The 20,673-nt window shown below is 49.9% G+C and overlaps 9 protein-coding genes across 9 annotated transcripts; 4 read left to right on the top strand and 5 right to left on the bottom strand.

The window, feature by feature from the left end:
* Positions 1 to 859: 859 nt before the first annotated feature.
* FPRO_03366 (putative hydroxymethylglutaryl-CoA synthase) lies at positions 860 to 2,688 on the top strand (the record flags this gene model as incomplete). Its single annotated transcript, XM_031226430.1, has 4 exons — positions 860 to 916; positions 1,190 to 1,292; positions 1,419 to 2,491; positions 2,551 to 2,688. 4 exons carry the CDS (start codon positions 860 to 862, stop codon positions 2,686 to 2,688), a joined length of 1,371 nt encoding a protein of 456 aa, XP_031076967.1.
* Positions 2,689 to 3,229: 541 nt separating this feature from the next.
* Positions 3,230 to 4,855, bottom strand: FPRO_03365 (uncharacterized protein; the record flags this gene model as incomplete). The annotated part of the gene is made up of 1 exon (XM_031226431.1): positions 3,230 to 4,855. One exon carries the CDS (start codon positions 4,853 to 4,855, stop codon positions 3,230 to 3,232), a length of 1,626 nt encoding a protein of 541 aa, XP_031076968.1.
* A 489-nt stretch (positions 4,856 to 5,344) lies between these two features.
* On the bottom strand, positions 5,345 to 6,831 carry FPRO_03364 (uncharacterized protein; the record flags this gene model as incomplete). Its single annotated transcript, XM_031226432.1, has 2 exons — positions 5,345 to 6,065; positions 6,119 to 6,831. The coding sequence occupies 2 exons, from the start codon at positions 6,829 to 6,831 to the stop codon at positions 5,345 to 5,347; spliced, it is 1,434 nt and encodes a 477-aa protein (XP_031076969.1).
* A 1,369-nt stretch (positions 6,832 to 8,200) lies between these two features.
* Positions 8,201 to 9,470, bottom strand: FPRO_03363 (uncharacterized protein; the record flags this gene model as incomplete). The annotated part of the gene is made up of 4 exons (XM_031226433.1): positions 8,201 to 8,944; positions 8,998 to 9,305; positions 9,360 to 9,366; positions 9,438 to 9,470. 4 exons carry the CDS (start codon positions 9,468 to 9,470, stop codon positions 8,201 to 8,203), a joined length of 1,092 nt encoding a protein of 363 aa, XP_031076970.1.
* Positions 9,471 to 10,056: 586 nt separating this feature from the next.
* FPRO_03362 (putative kinetochore protein NDC80) lies at positions 10,057 to 12,394 on the top strand (the record flags this gene model as incomplete). The annotated part of the gene is made up of 3 exons (XM_031226434.1): positions 10,057 to 10,101; positions 10,203 to 12,139; positions 12,193 to 12,394. The coding sequence occupies 3 exons, from the start codon at positions 10,057 to 10,059 to the stop codon at positions 12,392 to 12,394; spliced, it is 2,184 nt and encodes a 727-aa protein (XP_031076971.1).
* Positions 12,395 to 13,936: 1,542 nt separating this feature from the next.
* Positions 13,937 to 15,245, top strand: FPRO_03361 (uncharacterized protein; the record flags this gene model as incomplete). The annotated part of the gene is made up of 2 exons (XM_031226435.1): positions 13,937 to 14,196; positions 14,261 to 15,245. The coding sequence occupies 2 exons, from the start codon at positions 13,937 to 13,939 to the stop codon at positions 15,243 to 15,245; spliced, it is 1,245 nt and encodes a 414-aa protein (XP_031076972.1).
* A 649-nt stretch (positions 15,246 to 15,894) lies between these two features.
* On the top strand, positions 15,895 to 16,107 carry FPRO_03360 (uncharacterized protein; the record flags this gene model as incomplete). The annotated part of the gene is made up of 1 exon (XM_031226436.1): positions 15,895 to 16,107. One exon carries the CDS (start codon positions 15,895 to 15,897, stop codon positions 16,105 to 16,107), a length of 213 nt encoding a protein of 70 aa, XP_031076973.1.
* An 852-nt stretch (positions 16,108 to 16,959) lies between these two features.
* Positions 16,960 to 18,174, bottom strand: FPRO_03359 (uncharacterized protein; the record flags this gene model as incomplete). The annotated part of the gene is made up of 2 exons (XM_031226437.1): positions 16,960 to 17,779; positions 17,834 to 18,174. 2 exons carry the CDS (start codon positions 18,172 to 18,174, stop codon positions 16,960 to 16,962), a joined length of 1,161 nt encoding a protein of 386 aa, XP_031076974.1.
* Positions 18,175 to 19,159: 985 nt separating this feature from the next.
* FPRO_03358 (uncharacterized protein) lies at positions 19,160 to 20,455 on the bottom strand (the record flags this gene model as incomplete). The annotated part of the gene is made up of 1 exon (XM_031226438.1): positions 19,160 to 20,455. One exon carries the CDS (start codon positions 20,453 to 20,455, stop codon positions 19,160 to 19,162), a length of 1,296 nt encoding a protein of 431 aa, XP_031076975.1.
* Between the last annotated feature and the right edge of the window lie 218 nt (positions 20,456 to 20,673).

Below are 20,673 nucleotides of genomic sequence, written 5' to 3' on the forward strand. Positions count from 1 at the left end.
TCAAGCACACCAGGTACATCTTGGCCCGGCACCCACCGGTTGAGGCTTGCCCCTGGCAGGAGGCGACATGTGCTGCAGAAGCCAGGAGCGGGAAGAGGAGGAGACAAGAAAGAAATCTCGGTTGCCGCAAGAGTCTGTAGTAAGATCATGACTTGTTTGTTGACATGATCTCGAGTCATATCACTGTATGGCTCGGTGTTACTATCAGAGGGAGAGTATTCTATTGACCTAGATGCGTATCTATGGTACGAACAATATAGACTGTGTATTGTTGTTTGACGTCCAAGCTTCTTATCAAGTTGGTTGTCGTCCATCATGACCATGATCCAAGGATCCATGACCTTAACTCCAAGCCTACAAGTGCCTCATAAACCAGACGCAGCCAATCCAATTACACGAGAGGCCAACAGTGCAGCGTCTATCCAGTGGAAAAAGGCAAAGGGCGGTGAAAAACTTGATACCTCTGAATCTAACTAACCCGCCCAACAAGTGAAGGTCACTCGTTTCACCCCGCCACGGCCACTTACTCACTGAAATCACACCCCGTCCGTCTACAGTACCTCACCTCACCTTGGATTTGGAGATCCAATCTCAGTCCATCTCAACCTAACAAGCACCAAGACCACTCCTACAGAGACGCACTCTCTATTGCTTGACCCTGAACCCGCAATCTCGCGCTCTTCTTCCGGGCCCCCCTTCCCTTCCCTTCCTTTCCCTTGTCGTCGTCTTATTATAAGATATCTCCACATCCTCTTCTTCTCTCTCGACTTCTCTTCCATCTCTTCTTCTCTTTGTCTTCCTTCCTCTTCTGCTTCTTCTCCCCCACCAACAGTCTCTTTCTCTCCCCAAATATTTCATCATGTCTCGTCCTCAGAACATTGGCATCAAGGCCATTGAGCTTTATGTCCCTAGTCAGGTAAGCTGAGATATTCCCTCTGCGATTGTTCGCGATCGTCACACGATCTTCATTGCCCTCATGGTCTCCTGTTTCTGCTGGGAACTGCTGTCGTTGAATCTTGCCCCTCACCAAACTTTTTGGATGGGACAAAAAAAAAGTCCCTGCGTTATTACTCTCGTGTTCGGGTTCTGGTCGTGTGCCCCTCCATTCAGATTGTGCCCCTCTATCCCAACGCTTGAACGAGCGCCTCTTTGATGACCCCAGCTAACCACAATTTTATTTGGTCTTTAGTATGTTGATCAGGTTGAGCTCGAGAAGTTCGATGGCGTTAGCGCCGGAAAGTACACCATTGGTCTTGGCCAGACCAAGATGAGCTTCTGCGACGACCGTGAGGGTAAGTTTCCCCAATTCTTCACCGTCCCCTGAAAAGACGATGTTAGCGCATTGCGCCTATCCTCACCGCGTCCTAGGCAAAATCCCATGATGGCATTGGATCACCGCTAATGTACGATTTCTGCAGACATCTACTCTTTCGCCCTTACTGCTACCTCCAAGCTCCTCAAGAACTACAACATCGACCCCAACTCGATTGGTTACCTCGAGGTCGGTACTGAGACTCTTCTCGACAAGTCCAAGTCCGTCAAGAGTGTTCTTATGCAGCTTTTCGGCGACAACACCAACATCGAGGGTGTCGACACTATCAACGCTTGCTACGGTGGTACCAACGCTGTTTTCAACGCCATCAACTGGGTTGAGTCTTCCGCTTGGGACGGTCGCGATGCTATTGTTGTTGCCGGTGATATTGCTCTCTACGCCAAGGGTAACGCTCGGCCCACTGGTGGTGCTGGTGCCGTCGCTCTCCTGATCGGCCCCAACGCCCCCATTGTCGCCGAGCCCGGTCTGCGTGGCACCTACATGCAGCACGCCTACGATTTCTATAAGCCCGACCTTACCAGCGAGTACCCCTATGTTGATGGCCACTACTCCGTCAACTGCTACACCAAGGCCCTCGATGCCGCTTACCGCGCTTACTGCAAGCGTGAGGCCAAGCAGGCCACTAACGGCACCAACGGTGCTTCCAACGGTGACGACTCTACCAAGACCAGCCTCGACCGTTTCGACTACCTTGCTTTCCACTCCCCTACTTGCAAGCTTGTCCAGAAGTCTTACGCTCGTCTCCTCTACCACGACTACCTCGCCAATGCCGACTCTCCTGCTTTCGCCGAGGTCGCTCCTGAGCTCCGTGACATGGACTACGAGAAGTCCTTGACCGACAAGGTTGTTGAGAAGACCTTCATGGCCCTGACCAAGAAGCGTTTCCAGGAGCGTGTCAACCCCTCCATCCAGGTCGCCACCAACTGTGGTAACATGTACTGTGGCAGTGTCTGGGGTGGTCTTGCCAGTTTGATCAGCGTTGTCGACAACAAGGCTCTTGAGGGCAAGCGAATTGGTCTCTTCAGCTACGGATCTGGTCTTGCTGCCAGTTTCCTGTCTTTCCGCATCAACGGCAGCGTTGAGAAGATCTCCAGCGTCCTCAGCATCCCTGCCCGTCTTGAGGCCCGCCGCGCTGTCCCCCCTGAGACCTACGACGAGGTAAATAGAGAATACTTCGACGCAATACATTGAAAACGTGTGCTAACTGTTTCTCTTAGATGTGCAACCTCCGAAAGCAGGCTCATCTCCAGAAGGACTACACTCCCAAGGGCGACGCCTCCACCATCGCCCCTGGTACTTACTACCTTACCAAGGTCGACGACATGTTCAAGCGCGAGTACGCTATCAAGGAGTAAAGGATCATCTTTTGAAAAAACCAAAGAATCCTTGCTCGAACAACCTTTTATACGAGACATTTTTCGCTTCTGGACTTGGTTCCATTACAGCTATGGACCTAGCAGTAAGCATATCATGAACATGATGACTTCAATGGGAGAAAACTAGACGCACGGGGAAGAAGAATACAGCGGATGATGATAGAAGCGCAATTCGCGCAGTGGGGATTGACATCGAGGTCCTCTAATTGAGCTAATAATCATGGACATTATGGCTTGTGGAAATACTGGGGACCGTCTCTCCAGGGAGATTTACGAGGAAGTTTGTGAAGGCCGGTACCATATAGACCTGGTCATTTGGCACTTAGAAGAGTTTACGATACTTGGAATATAAAAAAAGTATTTCAATTGATCAAGTTTTCTCTAACTTGTGTCTATTCTTCTATCAGCCACACTGTGTGTTTATCAGTATTTGTGACATCTAAGAACGTGGGCTTCGAAGCCGTGTTCCGATACTTTTACAACTATCTTCTACTCGTACATAATAAATAGGGGTATTCGTCTACTTCTCCTCCTTGAACTTCCACTCTGCGTGTCGGTGGAGCATGTAGTCCTTGCTCTGAATGCCCTTCCAGATACCATACAGGCCGCCCAGCGGGGGCTTGCTCTTGAGAGAACGCTTCCATTTCTGTCGTTCTTCTTTTCGTGCTTCAACATCAACCTTGACCTTGTCATGAACAGTAGGAAGTGTCTCGGCGTGATATTTCTTTCGCAGAGCCTCATACCATTGTCGGTCGTAGAGCTTCCAGAACTCCTCTTCGTTGTAATAAGTGTGAGCATAGAGCCACTTCAGACCTCCAAGCTCAACAAGCTTATCTTCGAGAGCGCGGTTCTTGGCAACAAATTCATCTGGGTCAGAAGGTCCCCAGCCCCAGAGACCAATGTTCAGTGACGGTGGAGTGGTCACAGTTCCGTCAGCAGCAGCTGTGGTCTCGCCCGTGTGAGGATGGAAAGTTGGCGGAGGTGTCTGCTTCAAAGGACAGAGCCAGAGGGGCCAGATGTTGAAGTTCTCAGCAGTGTAATCGACAAAGGTCTCGGCAGTCTTATAAGGCAGACCCAGATCCTGGACGATGAAACGCGCAGACTCGCCGCTGCCATGAAGAGCGCGGTACAGCATACGAGTGTGAAGGAAATCATCGAGGAACCAGCGGAAGAACTTTGTGAAAGGAACACCCTTGAAGTAAGTGAAAGCAGCGGCGCCAACCCAGAAACCACCGCGGTCATAGCGGAAGAAGTACTCGGCAAGAGGGATGTAATCAACAGGAGAGGATGAGGCAGATCCGGCGGAGACAGTAGGGCCAGCGGAGGGAACGTTGCGAGTGCGATCTTGAACATGGAGATAATACCAGGGATCCCAAGCACCACTGAAGGTCTGGGGCTTGATATCAGCAGGCTTGTCATCAGTCAGGGTACCAGTAACAACGACACCGTGGTCCTTGGAGAAGAGGATGCCGTCGACATAGTCATTGGAGGGGTTCTCGGTCTCGGCGCGGATTCGGGCAACAGCTTCGGCGACACTGCTCGTACGATGGTAGGTCGTCTTGACAAACTTCTTGGCTTCTTGAAGTTGAAGCTCAAGAAGCGTAGTCATGCCCAAAGAACCGACAGCTCCAGCAGCACCACGGAACAAGTCAGCGTTCTCCTGCCGCGATGCTCGAACAACCTCGCCATTTCCAAGAACCATCTCGGCCCAATTGACAGTATCATTGAAGAATCCGTGCTTGAACGAGGAGCTCTCGCCAGCTGTGCCTGCAAACCCTCCTCCGGCTGTGATACCAGGAAACTCCATAACCACAGGCGGTACAAGGCCATGCTTCAGCGTAGACTCAACAAGTTTATCCATTGGAACATTGGGCTCGACGAGAGCAGTGCGAGTCGCGCGATCGACCTGGAGGACATTTCGAAGGGCGCTGATATCGACGACGGGTTTGCCTGTCTGCTGAGGCCGTGTGCTATTTGTGCTGCCGTGGAAGATGCGGTATGGCTCACGGCGCTCGAAGAAGCCGCGGACGGCAGATGCGATGGTTGTCACAGCCTGCTTGTGGCGCTCCATTGTCGGGGACTGGGACCCGGGTTCTGAGTCTGGAGGTGGCTTGTTTTGCTCTTGAGGTGAAGCGATCAGCGACATTTGGGATAAAAGTCTGGTGGGTCTCCCCGTGCGGGCCGGTCTCGGGGATCGGAAGTGGTGGAGGCGGAGCCGGAGACAGAATTGGAAGTGATAATGGGATTGTTTTAAAAAGAAGCAAATGATATTTACATGGAGGAATTGTTGTTTTGGTTTCTAAGTCTCGTTGTACGTAGCGCGGTGCTGATCCTATAAGTCTTGGCTTATAAGTTCCGAGGGTGCCGGTCGTTAAAGTTTCAGTTGCTGGGCCGCTCACTCATGTAAGTCAGACATCCGTACGTCAAAGAGACACTACTTAAGCTAGAATCCCTCACGAGATAAAAGACAATACATCATCATCAGAATTGTAATTTATGCTATTAAAAAGGGCAGTTGACTTTAGATAATATATTCCTAGCGCCTAGCTTTCAAACAGTATCCCATCTGTGTATCCGATCCCTTACATGCCCAATTGCGTTTCAAACCGTCGTCAAGTAAACCAACCATTTAACGTTACAGCTTAGCTACTGGTGTTTCTATAATCCGATCTTCTAGCCCTGTCTTCTGAAGCACCCTTTGTTGAATATGCTCTTCTGAAACATCACTCAACTGGTCAAACCTCAATGGCACCTCTTCGCATGTTTTTGCCCTTATCATGACAGCACTCGACTCAATATTGTCGGGGTCTTCCACTGCGGCACGTATGAATGATGCCCAGCCGTTGTAGCACCGTGGCGTTGCAGGAGCGTTACGCAGCATCATAGCAAAGCAGTGCGGCATGCCTTCGTACTCCTCGAACACCACTCGCACACCATCAGCCTCGAGTTTGCGAGCAAGAAACTTGTCCTCATATGCGAGGATCTCCCATCCCGTGCAAAGGTAGATAGGCGGCGCCCCTTTCCAGCTGCGTGCCATGACGAGAGATGCAAGAGGGTGAGCAGCGAGGTCGTCGGCGACGTACATGTTGCGTCGTGGTGGGTTAGCTGGCCAGGCCTCACACGGAGGGACTGTGCGCTTCTTGATGGCCTCCGGCTTGGGAAGATAATCACATGGCGTTGGTGTTGACATCTCCCATGTTGGAGAGCTTTGTGTAATGTCAAGCCACGGAGAGTTGAGTGCTACGCCAGCTGGCATGGGAACCTGACGCAGCTCGCCGTGCCACAGAATTGGAGAGTCTTGTCTGCGGAGCTCGAGGATGAGTTGGAGTAACGACAGTGAAAGATTGCCGCCAGCGCTATAACCTCCTGTGTTAGTTCTTGTGTCACACGACCCAGACTCGAGACGTACCTGTCACCAGCAATCACAATATGCTCCGGTTGCACAGGATCATGATAAGCATCGGGAGGCGGATATAGAAGCGTCAAGTAAGACACAAAAGCGTCAAGCAACGCCGCAGGGAATGGATGCTGCGGCGCAAGTCGATAGCGCACGGAGTAACACCGACCCCCCGTCAACTGCGCCAGCTTTTTCGTCGTAGGACGATGTGTTGCTGGGTCACAGAGATAGTAAGCACCGCCGTGCAAGTACAAGACTGTTGTTGGCTTCTTGCACTCTTGCATCATGCCGTGATACCTCTCCCGCTCCGACACGTCAGGCAACGGAGCGCCACGGGCTACACCGCTCCGGTAACCGGTCCACTCGGCCTCGACATCAACGAGATCGGGAACGGGGACTCGGCAGGTGGAGCCTCCGAGGTGTTCGAGTGTACTGATGAGGGCATCGCGGACTGATGTCTCTGGGGGTTGTGGACTGGCATATTTGCTAACCCAGATGTGCCCCTTTACACCAGAGTCACGGAGTGTAAGTCGTTGGACAGATGAGATACTACGGGGAGCTTTTGGGGTGAGAATAACGCGAAGACAGGCGATGATGATGGCGCTTCGCAGGTCGAGGTATTTGGATGAGTCGGAAAGGTTGAGGAGGTGTGCTAGGCCCTGGCGGACGATGAGAGGGAGTAATGGAACAACTGTCCGTACAGTCTCCAGAGTTGCTGAGTCCATAGCGGTATGAATGTCAAGATTATGTCAAGTAGAGGATTGTCGCTGAAGTTATAGTTGTTGATGCGAGTGGAATGACAGTGATTTCAAGGCAAAGACGAAGAGTTCAAGACAACAGATGGGCATGAGACAGGTCGAGGCCGACTTGATATAATCAGAGCAACAGAGACTTGCCTGATTGAGACCCAAGTCATAAAGGTACGGGTCATAGGTCAGAGGGAGGGGTAGCAGGAGAGAAGACCAGCTGAGGCAGTTCAAGAGTTGTCGTACAGCGGCCTCTAACTAGACAAAGAGTTAGGAACCCCTAGGATCCAATTTCAATGATCTCCCCCGAACAGAGTCCAATCAGGGGCTGCCGCTTCTGTTTGGAATCGCGTCAAAGTCCTTGTCCGGAATGGCGGTCTTGGAGATCCATGACACTTTGTTGCTTTGCCACTTGTAAGTGTAAGTGGGCTTTTAGGTGTGGTTACCTAGAGCCAGCGTGAACTCTCTGGCAGCTGAGAGGTTGATAGTTAGGTTGTGACAAGTTGTTCCTTTTCAATTTTCATTTTTCACAGTCTACTAATCACGGAGAAATCAGAGTGTGCGATCAGTTGAGGTGATGCGTTGGTTCAACAAAATGAGCCTCGGCACGCGGAATTAGTTCACAACCAACCTTCAAGTGACGTCTACATGGAGTTGCAACTAGCGCTTCAGACATGAATCAGATCCCTCGGCAACAGAACCAGAGTTATATTGCGGGGACTGGCTAGTAAATATGACAAGACGAACTCTTACATAGTGTGCCTTCATTTACTCCACTAGGTAAGGTAATTCTTTTGAGATGAAAGCCTTCAACGGCGGTCAATGCGTTGGTCGAGTGTGGGTTATGAGACTGGTAGGCTCATCAAGCCCAAAGTGGTAATTCTTGCGGAAAAGCGTCAAGGTTGAGTGCATGCGCGATAGCAAGGGGATGCATGTAAGCGCACGCGAGGTGGGAAGAAGCAAACAACTAGGCGCGGAACTTAAAACAATATTGGTATTGGATCTTGCAGGCTTTTCTGTCCAAATCAGGCATCTTGCATATCATAACATCTTCATAGCATCTGTCAGGGTTCGGAGTATTTTTGCTGGATTTGAAGAACTATTACGACTTGTATATTCATTATCAAAGGATCATGCCTGGCCTGCCACATCTACAACAGATGAATAGCCTTGGGACTTTGTCAATTAGGCTCCAATAAGTAATGTGGTAAAATTGACAATGGTGATATAACGCTACAATACCAAACCATCCCGCCACGTAAACACTTCCATTCAGCAGACCCGATTATTCCAAAACTATGGATGCATAAATATTGTACAATTATGGTCAAGTACACTCTTCACTGTTTCAAGAGCTGGAACTAGCACCAGCCTTTGACTCGTCGGCCTTGACCTGAGTCGACGAGGTATCATTCTGGTTAGCCATGGCCATCTGCCAAGCAGGGATAGACTTCTTGCCGGTCATGTTGGCGAGAGGGGAGGATGAACGGTTAAGTTGAGGAGCAGAGGGGAATGTAGGCTTGGGAACTTCTGCAGCAGGAGTGGTGGTAGCCGATTCAACTGCGGCCTTCTCTCCGTTGGTCTTAGCAGCAGGAGTCGAGGTAGAGGCAGCAGGAGTAGCCATGCTGGAGCTTCCACCGGCACCGACAGTTCCGGCTGTGCCTCGCATATAGGTGTTCATGGTTGAAGAACCGGTGCTACTGCTGGGGGCGGTCATGCGCTGAGATACCAATGTCTTGAGACTGGTGAGCTCGGTGTTGATCTCCTTCAGCCGGTTATCAGTCAGGCCCTTCTGGTTCTCGAGAGCCTTAGGAATCGCGTCCTTGAGAGACTGAACCTCGTCACGAATTCGGGTCGCATCGTCCTCCCGACGACGATTCGCAGCCTTGAGGTCGGTCATAACTGTCTCGAGGTCCGCGATCGCTGCGTCCAGCTTTTCGGTTCGCTCCTTTTCGGCATTCTTCAGACTCTCCGTATCCTTCGCAAGCTGCTCAACAAGCGTGAAAGCTCGGTCAAATTGGTCCTCGATCGATTTCTTATCTTGTTCCAATTTCTCTGGTGTCGGAGGGGCGACCATTGGATATACGTAGCGCTGGTCGCACGTTAGCTTACATCATCAAAATCGCTACAATGACAAGCACGAACCTTGCCTAACTCATAGAGGCCATAAGAGACGCCTCCAACGACTGTGGCCATGATGAACCAGTCTCTCCAGTCCCTACGGGGAGGAGGTGGCGGTGGTTGCCAGGCATGCTGTGGATAGGGGGGATAGTATTGTTGACCAGGAGGAGGGCCGGCGGGAGCGCTGGGATAAGGCGCGTTGGGAGCTGGAGGTGCGCTGCCACCTGTTCGTGCCAGCGCAACATCAATTTCTTCTTGGGTCAGGTTCTTGCTTCGAAGGAATGAGATGCGGTTCTCGACGGAGGATGACGCGACACTTGGGTCCTGGAGAACTGCCATGGGTTAGTCGGCGCATTCATAATGGCTGAATCAGATTCAATACTGACATTGGGTCTGTTCAGGAGTTAGCATCTACTGGGTTCTATTCCAATAGCTTTGGTGGCTGGGGAAGTAGAGCAACTTACTGCAGAGGATACGAGATCCTCGCGAATAGCCATGATCGATGTTTAGCCGTCAGACGGCTCTCACCACATACCCTGAGTCGCAATGGGAAGAAGTTGTAGAAGTAACTCCTGAAAGGACTTGGGCGATGCTGATGGAAACGTTGAATGCATGTGCTAGTTCAGCTTGCGGAGGTCGGACCGTGGAGTTCAAGAACGTGGAGGCGTGGAGTCGGAAGCGTGACCGGTCTGTACCGAGGCTTCTCCCAATTGACCTGCCGAGATACGTACCGCAAACGGTTTCCGTCAGATTGAAGCTGCAGATGCGATCACGTGTAATCTTAATTGAATATCCACCTTTGCCAACTCAACCGCTACTCCACCAGAGACAACACAGAAGTTATCGACCAATCAGGCCGAGCTGATGGTTTGTTTACTTTCCTCCCGAGCAACACTCTGTAACGCCTAATCTCCCCTACCCTACTCTCTTTACCTGACTTTACGCCATTCTGCATTTTCACATCCCACTTTACATCAACACCATTAATCACGACGACCCCTCCGCGCATACAACAACTCACGATAGTCGCCTGATTTGCGCAAGCATCTCATTGCAGTCGCGTGTCTCCCCTTTCACTAGATCATGTCCCAAGATACGGGCCTTTGGAGCGTCCGTAGACCCAGAGAGGTAAGAATACAGAATATCTTCTACCAGCTTTTGCGCCCAACTGGTAGACCGCCATTCCCGCGCATCGGCCTGAGCAATGTTGATTCTAACCTGCAACATAGACCCTTGGTGGTATTAATGCAAACAGTGCCATTCCGCAGCCTGGTTCGACTATGAAGCGATCCAGCTCCAATATTGGCGGCAATTACCCTGGCAGTCATGTCCGTTCCATGTCGGGATCTAGGCAATCCCTTGCCATGCCGCGACCTAACCAGCCTCTGTTCCAACGCTCGTCATCCGGAACCAATCTTGCCGACCTTGGCCTTTCGTCGGTGAAGCGCTCTTCATTTGCTCCTAAAGCCTCAGCCTTCACACCAAACCCTACAACACGAGCTTCCACTGATGGCGATCGACGCAGCAGCGTGTACCGACCTCGTCAATCAACCGCTCCTCCAACGACACACCAGAGTTTCTTTCAAACTACACCAGCCCCAGCTGGTGTACCCCGCGACCCGCGACCCCTGAAAGATCGATCTTTTCAAGCTCGTATTGGACAAGAAATATTGGAATACATGGTTCAACACAACTTCGAAATGGAGATGAAGCATGTTCTTTCGCAAAATGTGCTCAAATCGCCGACGCAGAAGGATTTCAACTACATGTTCCAGTGGCTCTATCATCGTATAGACCCCAGCCATAAGTTCCAGAAGAATATCGACCAGGAAGTGCCTCCCCTACTCAAACAAATGCGATACCCCTTCGAAAGAAGTATCACAAAGAGTCAGATTGCTGCCGTCGGAGGACAGAACTGGAGTACATTCCTTGGCCTTCTTCACTGGATGATGCAACTGGCACAGATGCTCGATGGCTATGTAAACTGCCAATACGATGAGGCTTGTATGGAGAGCGGCATTGACGTTAGTGGCGACCGCATCATCTTTGACTTCCTCAGCAATGGTTACCGTGATTGGTTGGCTATGGACGAAGATATGGGCGATGAGGAGGCTGAACGCGTTTTGGCTCCTCATGTTCAATCCATGGCAGCCGCCTTTGAGCGATCAAACTCCAAATACACATCAGAACTCGAAATGCTTGAAGCTGAAAACGCACGACTTCTCAAGGAAATCGAGGATTTGGAAAAGTCGACACCCGACCCTGCGGTTCTCGATAACCACTTCAAGATCATGGAGGAGGATAAGATCAAGTTTGAAGAGTATAATGCCCTGGCGATGCAAAGGTCCGAGAAGTACGAGAGCCGGTCTCAAGTCCTTCAAGAAGAGCTTGACAAACTCATGGAAGAGCTTCAAGAGGCGGACGAGGAGCGACGAAGCCTACAAAAAGCTGTGGATGCCCAAGGAATCAGCATGCAGGATATTGACCGCATGACTGCAGAGCGGGAGCGATTGCAGCGCGGCATTGAGTCAGCTGGCCAACGACTGGAGGAAGTAAAGAAGAAGGTCACTGAGCGAGAGACCGAGGCGAGCCGAAAACTAGATGAATTGGAGCAAATGGTGGATCGATACAACACAATGGCGTATCAGATTGCACTGATCCCTTCGACGGCAGCCAACGCCAAGGGCAGGGAGTTTGAGCTCCAGGTCATGGTGGCTGATAGCTCGGATTACACTTCTACCAACTTGAAGGGATCATCAGGCCCGTCATCTGCGGATCGTCTGCTTGTTGACGCCACCACCGGATATCAAGCAGGCCATATTCTCAACTTGGACCTTCGGGGACAAATCCGAAACAGCTTCCTGTCTCTACGCAAGGAAATCTCAGATCGCCGAGCAGCGGCAATGGAAGAAATGATGAAGGATCACGATCTGCTTGATGGCATAAAGGAGGCCATCGAGGACAGGCGCAGCGAAGTGGAGGCACTGAACCACCGTGTTCGAGCAGCAGAAGAGGAGTATGAAAGAACGAAAGAGGTGTCGACAGCACAGAAGATGGCCTCTGACGCACATATTGAGAAGATGGAGAAGGAACTGTCGCGTATGCGAGCTGGCTTGTCTGAAAACGTGCAGATTCTGGAGCAGCGTGAGATCAACACAACAATTGAGTAAGTGGACACGCGCTTTTGATCAAAGTGACAAGTACTGACGGGGCAAACAGATACGAGCAACTTGTGCTTCAGGCCAACGCTCTCCGAGAAGAGCTTCACACCGAGATTGACAGAATGCTCAACGATGTCATCAAGTTCAAAATTCATGTCCAAAAGAACCTTGACGACTACGAGGGCTTTGTAGCAGACGAACTCGAGAAGGAGCTCGGTAGTGACGAGATGGGCGAGGAGACTCGACAGATGGATATGTGATGAGAGCTACGCATGAAGCAATCTTCTGAGACGCTTATGATGACGATTAATGTTTCGGGCGGCCTTCTGGTTTGTTTTAAGGCGTTTGGCTTCATGATTGGTCGGCTGATGGATGAGTGAGAGCAGTTGGACACAATTTCGTCTGACTGGTCCCTGTCTCAAGTATACATGCTCCCTTTCTGGTAGGCATGCCTTTGACGAGCGTGAGTTTGAGCATTATGACACGTTAGTAATGGTAGATACCTGGTGGTTTGCTTTGGTGTTTTTAGGAAAGATACCACGAGGCTGTCTGATATAGTTGGCCTTGATTACGAAAATTCTAGTTACGGAAAAAAGCACAACGACGTTGTTTCTCAATTATCAAGGTTGCAATACTATGTAATAATAAGCTGACGACAACGTACGTAGCATGGCAAGCATGGGCACCACATGGCGGCGACAAGGATGGTCAGCACCTTGCCAGGGGGCTCCCGAAGATGCCAGCAGGGATAGCTAGCTCCATGGCTGCAATGATGGATGATTCGTGGGCAGAAGAGACTCTCTTCTCTGTAGGGTCGTATTATATATATCTTATGAGCTGTGATATTGGAGTGAACAATACGGAGTACGAAGTACAGTCCACGGACAAGAAGTTCGCTAGAATAAGACCAGGATACAATAGAAGTCTTTTCTGTTGCATTCGGATTCGTTTATTCCCCGGATGTCCTCGGAAGATCCTCTTAATTGCCCCGGTCGGGGAGTCGGGGGGTTGTAATTTGCGAGCGGGAAAGTGATGCAAACTCCGCCAAGGCCCTGTAGGGCATTTATTGAGTTGGGGCTGGAGTTATGTATGAATACAAAAGTGAGGCATATGATGAAGCTAAAGAGCTTGTGATGGATCTGTTTCAGACTACAGATTACCTTAGATGAGAGCACCTAACTAGTATGGGCTGTTGAGTATCGCTTAGACCACTCATGTGAATATCATATTCGTGTCTCAGCTGCATAACTGCCCAATAAGTCACAACAATCAGTGTTAACTCCGCCAAGTTTTATCCCCGTTATACCCATTGCACCCATCTAATGGCCCCTAGTGCTAATCTCGGCTTCCATGATGCTTCCATTGTTGGTCCTGGAATGTACTTGCCTAGACTCCAAAGGTCATAGCTCCCTCACCCATTCTCTCTCAGTGTCTCTCTCCCTCTTGTCTCTGCCTCTGCCTCTTCTTCTGCCGTGTCTCTCCATATTTTTTACCTGACGTCTACATCTCCACCTCCTCATCTTCTCTCTTCTCTCCCTTCTCTTTTTCATCTCTCTTGGTCTTCCCTTTCATCAATGGATGCCAAATAATCTTGCCTGGTTGCCCTGGTCCAATCACCCTTGCCTCGTGCAACTGCAACTCTGCTAAAGTCCGAAGCATCCGGTTTGGGACATTGCTACCACATGCCGCGTACTTCTTTGACGATCCGTCAACTGAGTTATCATTTTGGATCAACGAAAAATACTAAACCCTTGGCTTTTGCTTCCGCGTACTCAACTCTTTCCTCAGAATCCTCTACCATCATGGCTCCAGCCGCAACTGCTGCTTCGGCTCAATTGAAGCCTCCGGAGCTGGCTACAAGGAATGCACCTGGCTCATCTGGAGGATCTGTCGCCTCTAGCACTGCCGTATCCAAAATACCTGGTCGATCAGCTCTTCCAGATGAAGCTGTTTCCAACCCTCACCATCTCCTCAAGCGTGGCTCTCTAGTGGGCTTCAAGAATCCTTATCCTTCACATGCATACACTCCCAACTTCGGTACCATGGTTCGAAGAGTCTGGTGGTAAGTGAGGACTTGGTCATGTCAAGAGCGCTTCGCCGTCCAGAAACTGATGATATCGTTTTAGGCCCACTTTCACCGGCGACATGAAGCAACCCGATTTGACTCCCCCAACTGTGCCAGTCGTAAAGCCGCAATGGAATACTGAGCGCGAAACGTGCGATAAGATCCGCGCAACATGGTTAGGCCACGCTTGCTACTATGTCGAATTCCCTTCTGGCCTGCGCGTTCTCTTCGACCCTGTCTTCGAGGACCGATGCTCTCCATTCAACTTTATGGGACCAAAGCGATATACGCCCAAGCCATGCGATATCAAAGATATTCCAATCATCGACGCTGTTTGCATTAGCCATTCCCATTACGACCACCTTTCACATTCTTCCATTCTCGAGGTCCAGAAATATCATCCAGACGCACAATTCTTCGTTGGTCTGGGTCTGGAGACATGGTTTCGCAAGTCTGGCATCAACCATGTTACTGAGCTCGATTGGTGGGAGGATGCCGACCTCACTGTCACAGTCAAGGATGGAGACAGTCCCCGCGAGATCAGCGCCAGGATAATGGCTTTGCCGTGTCAGCACGGTTCGGCGCGGACCATGTGGGATCGTGACACTACCCTATGGTGCTCGTGGGGTGTTCGATCTGGCGACAAGTCAGTTTGGTTTGGTGGCGACACGGGCTACCGATCGGTCCCAAGTCTCCCTCCTGGAACCGATGACTACAGTGCTGAATATGATCATCTTCCGAGATGCCCTCAGTTCAAACAGATTGGCGAATTCCGGGGACCTTTTGATCTTGGCTTGATTCCAATTGGTGCCTACCATCCGCGTGTGGCATTTTCGCCGGTGCATGCGGATCCGGCTGACGCCGTCGAGATCTTCCGCGATACACAATGCAAGCGTGCAATGGGAATTCATTGGGGCACGTGGGCGCTCACGTTGGAGGAAGTTCTGGAACCACCTAAGATGCTGAAGACGGCTCTTCGAAAGAGAGGTCTACCCGAGGTGGGCGTATTTGATGTTTGCGATATTGGTGAAGCTCGGGAATTTTAGTTTGGGTGTAAAAAAGGACTTGGAGTCTGGAGAAGCGAGACATGTTTGCAGATGTAAATACCCTGATTTGTTTCAAGGCCCAGTCAGAACTGATGGCATCCACCTCAGCTGGATGAGAGGTACACTGCGTGATTTTGTATACTACCTTCATTCAACTCAAGACCGGGGCTTTGTAGAAGGTTACAAATTAATTTCCACTTCTTGTAAGCTCTTTAAGAATGAGAAGAATAAACCCCCCCGAAATGATGTCACAGTAAGACCCTGATCGACAATGGCCCGAGTTGGCAATGAGTGTCCAATCAAAGCTTTACTCTGACAATGATAAACTGTCAACCAGCCTAGACCAGCTCCTCCTGGCTTGTCACAACGGGTCAAAACGGAGCTCAACAAGGAGTCTAGAATTAATCCTCACTTTCTTTCTCATCTGAGAGGCCATTCCTTGCTACTGGTTCCACGGTAGCTTGAGCCACAGGTGACGTACCTCACTCGCCACACTATTGCCACATCATGTATAAGAGACTCCTTCACACTCAGGTGTTCATCGTGACAACTACAAATCTTGAGCTTCAAAATACACAATTTTCACACGTTTCGATCCTTGTTTTCTCTTCTGACCTACCACGACACAAAACCCTCACAATCAAACATCATGGGTCTCCCCGCTTTCTCAGAGCCAGCAACAACCACTTCTCCTCAAACCCCGCAACAAGAACAGAATCACAGCACTGGCGTTGCTACCGGTGCCGGCGCAAACACTGGCGCAGGGGTGACAAGGCCCAAGACTGAAGAGGAGAAAGAGGCCGATCGACTTTATGAGGAGGCTATGGAGGAGGAGTATGCTAAGCGTGATGGAGGTGCCTAAGCATGGAACAACTCAAGCATGACTCAAAGTGCAGATTTACGACCTGAAGTCAATTGACCAGAAATGATAGCTAGAAGGATGGTAGTCTCAACTCTGGACAGAATTAAATAATACAAGTTTCAATATAACACTAAGGTTCGCCTGATATGTGATCTACGTATTCCAAGCGGTGGATGATATATTGTTAACAGTGACGTCTATGAACAAATCGATAATGACAGTAGGCCTGGCCAGAGATGGCTCAAAGCTCCGGTGCATGAACACCATAAAGCTAGATTGGTTGATGTATATACAGAAAGTTAGAGTGAGTGAGGCTATAGGATATATCATGTTCCCGCCGTCCTATTATACATTTATCTTGGCGGCCTCGTTTATATGCCAACTTTCGTGACCATGGGTTCTGGAGGAGCTATCTATTGGCGCTGGCTGTGTTATAGGACTCAAATATCCGGGGTACACCTCGGCAGAATCGAGAGATACTCGTTCCATCAATCAGATGGCTCAACGCCACCTCAGATTGTTTACCAAGCTGGTGTTCGTTGTCTGATCTCTTGAGCAGATGCTCGTAATCACCCTGGAGTTGTCGCACTCCCATGGTCAAAGTATATTCTCCAGCCCAGAGATTTCTATGCCGCCATTGATGACTCTATGTCTGGATAGACTATTCAGCTCTTCTGGGCAGGAGACAACAATGAGCAGTCCAGGAGTCGATATTCCTTCCTGGCGTGATATTGAACTGCACTTCGTTGGCTTTGTGTAGAGTATAGTGTGGTGCCGAACCAAGTCGGTCTCGGGGTTCGGGAATCAGGCACTTGGACGACAAAAATCCTAATGATAGTAGAGTAAAATCATTCAATCATTCTCTCGCAGTCTTGCCAATGCAGCAGCAATACCGCCACTAAGTTGCTCGTCCTTATCTGCCTGGCTCGCACGAGTGGCCTCTTCTGTCTGTGCAGTCTTCCTCGAAGCCTCGATAGCAGCGGCAAGCATGGCCTCTTCATCGTCTTCATCATCCGTGTTGTCCATGAATTGGAATTGCTTCGATGCGGGCTCATTTGTCTTTTCTGCAGAAGGTGTATCTTTGGCGGGAGATTGTCGTGAAGATGATGCAGCGGTTGGCATATCCCGTAGAGGAACCCGCGAAAGAGGTAGAGCCTGGTCAAGTCTTGCTGATCGTTCTGAGGTCTTTGCGCCTCTCTTGGCAGCCTTTTTAACTCTAAATGGCTCTTCGACTGCAGACTGCCACCTCTTAACCTTGACACCTCCCCATCCATTTAGCATGCCGAGTTGTTCTGCATCAGCATTGATTGCATTTTTCAAACTACCGAAATTGCTCACTACGGCGACCGCATCTGATTTATTCAGGCTTCTCGGCACTGTGACGAACTCTACCAGCTTCTCACCGTAGCTGGACGGTTGTTGGCCACGGATCGCGCCAAATGTAGCATTCTCGTAGCTCTTGTATAACTCGATATACCGTGCGGCTTCAGCAGCGGACCAGCATAAAATAAGGGTGACATTGTTGACGAGTGATGTCTTTGATAGTTCTTTGAGGGAGGCTTCATGGTTGGGAATGTCGACCATGGTGAGGAGTATGCGCAGATTGTATTTGCCTTGAAGGTTCCGTATTCGTGTATAGATGTATTCAGGATGCAGACGATGGTACTTGAGACTAAAAAGGGTCAATATCGAGATCACAGATGTATAAACAGATGCGCAGAGCTACCTCAGGAATAGAGCGCAAGTACCCAATCCCAGGACATAGTCGGCAGGTATATCGCTGTACTCCCATGGCATAGATCGAATGCTTGTGAGAACAGGATTTCCTCGCTGGCGCGGAGATACCAGGATAGTTGAGCCAGACTGCTTCTGAGGTAGAGCCTGTGGTGTTGGCTGAACGACTTTTCCCGCGCTGGAGGCTGCTGGCGGTGCTTTGTCTAGACGTTGTGGTGTAGGTTGCTGGATTCTTGTAGGCGTGGGTTGTTGAACTGATCGTGTAGCAGGCGTGGGATCAGCTGCGGCCATAGCGGCCAGGAGCTCGTCATCTGCACCGTAGTCGTCGTCCATGATGGATTGTTGAAGCTGCGTGGTGTAACTGGTCGGTCACGTCGCTAGCTTCTTGTTATGTGCTTGTGAAAGATGATGGTAGTTCACGCATCGCGTAAGTCGAGTTGAGCAAGGGTGGGTCGTCCCTGTTAATAGCTACATTCAATCAACTACCTACCTTAGGTACTAACTAAGATAACAAACATTATTCTCAAATAGATTCTATGTCTCTTGTTCTCTAGCTTTTGCGCCTCAGCATGCTGGATTTTTACAGAGTTGTTACTGATTAATTCCATCAATGTCTTCCTAGAATGAGAATGCTAAGGCCTTTCTCTTTTGCAGTGTAAAAGTGCATCTACGTCATTCAATCAAATCACTTAGCCGTTGATAAAGTTTACTAACTCAGCATAACCAAGTATAACTAAACCAATTCTGAACAGAATGGCCCTGTACTATATTCGAGGCTACTATGTATAGACTAATTACCACTATCATCGAGGTATCGATACCTGTCAGCCCTGGGAATGTGTCCGCGTACACCTGGAAGATCATTTACTCCTTTCAATAATACGGTTCTCTATTCAGCATCGTCAACTCGCCACAATCAACTTGATGCAACCCAAACGTCGAGACCATCATAATCTATTTTTAAAGTTCGGCTCCTGGTTCCTGTTTTTAGCTTAATGATCTACACCTTTCAACGTGGCAGTGCTGATGGTCTTCAATCACAACTCGCTCACATACAATGATAAGCACCAAACTCGTTGATCAAGGTAAATTCATAGTGCAGTAACGAAAAAAACAAGTTCCTCCAGGTATCTCTCATCCAATCCTATCCCATCCGCAGCTCCAGCCGCTTTTGCATTGTCCCGTCAAGTCCCATCCTGTCATATCCTATCCAATGCCAGGTTATTCCCTCTGGCCGCGCCTATAACGCCAGTAACCACAATGTTTCGTTATTTGCGTACATACACATGTCCTCGTGTACATCATGTCTGTCTCAAGTCTAATCCAAATCTTCTTCTAGTCCTGCATATTCTGTGGGGCTGGGCAATGTGCTCTCTGTGAGGGAGGAATGGATTGAGTAAAGGGAGGCCAACCAGCAGTCGAACATGGTTGCCACTTTTTGTGCCTCCGCGTTTGATGATTGTTGTCGTGTTAGTTGATCGCGCAGTCTCTCGTATGCCTCGATCATAACCCAGACCTGCAGTGCTGCAGTATCTTGTCCGTTTCGCTGTGGTCGGCCTGACACAACGGATGATAATTCGCTCGTGAGTAGATCGAGCGCTATTTGAAGGCTGATGTTTTCCTGGAATGAGTGCCCTGAGGATGAAGGTGGTCGAAATTCATCTGTCCAAGAACCTCGTGGTGTTCCGGGGGTCTGATCGGGAGATGGTGGTGGTGAGAATGAATAAGGCTTGAAGTAAATAGTGTCTCCTTCAACGGCAGCCACATTCGTATCGTGAGTCGCTGCTGACCTGAGCCTGGGTCTTAGCTGACGGGGTATAGCCGTCATGGATGAATACGTATTTGAGGACCGTAAACTCTGTCGCTTGGCTCCGTGGGGAGATATCTGAAGAGGGGTATCGTCGAATGAATATGTCGATGCTCGTGATGGTAATTGTGAGTCCAGCGCTGGGGGACCATCTCTCGACTCAAGAACAGCGTTGTATTGGTCAGCGATCAATTCAACGCTTGATGTCTTCTCCGGCACATCCCTCGCCTTGCGCGCAAGTGCATGTTGCTCTAGTTGTCCGATTCGAAAGACAGGTGTTTTGGCCTGGCGTCGCATGATAGATGATGTCGAGGTAGTTGATGCGGTCGAAGGAAGAGAAGAGCTGTCCAATGATGGTCGCGCATGGTGATCCTGGAGAGTCAAATGGTGGAATTCTGGGATTTGGCGCTGAGAAGATTGTCTTCGTGGCGGAGGACTGAAGAACGCCCTCGGCGGCTCGGGTTCAGGCTCATGTTGGTACTGATGGTGCTGCTGCTGTTGCTGAGGCGGTTCATATGGCGAATTGATCTCTGGCTGAAGATGGTCCTCGGGCTCTGAAAATGAGGGCACAAAGACCGTCTTTGGTCGGAGATAATGATCCCATTTTGAATCGCTCAAATCGGGAGCGCCGTTCTGAATTTGTCGTTGCGACGGTGAGGACATAGTGCTCTGAGGGCTGAGGCTAGACATGGTCGAGTCGGTAGAACCGCGCTTAGCTTTGTTGAGGCTTTTGAGCTTCGGGTCAGGTTTTTGGAGTTTGCGCCTGGGGGGCTTCAAACTGTGACTTCTTGTGAGAGTGTTGTCCATGGCGGGCGGTGAACATAAATTGATGTTGAGAGCCGCGGTTTCAGGATGTAGCATTTGTTTTAACTAGTTGAAATGCAAGGTGAGTGATAAGTGTGGATCGTCGTCAAGGGCGCTTGGGTGAGAATTTGAGGTGAATTGAAACTCGTGTGTGTTAGGCGTATCTTGGTTGATATTGGTCACGTTGGTTGGTGAATTCTGGGGATTTCGCAGCCATGGAA

Source organism: Fusarium proliferatum (assembly GCF_900067095.1).
Source record: "Fusarium proliferatum ET1 genome assembly, contig: FPRO_scaffold002, whole genome shotgun sequence".
NCBI lineage: Eukaryota > Fungi > Ascomycota > Sordariomycetes > Hypocreales > Nectriaceae > Fusarium > Fusarium proliferatum.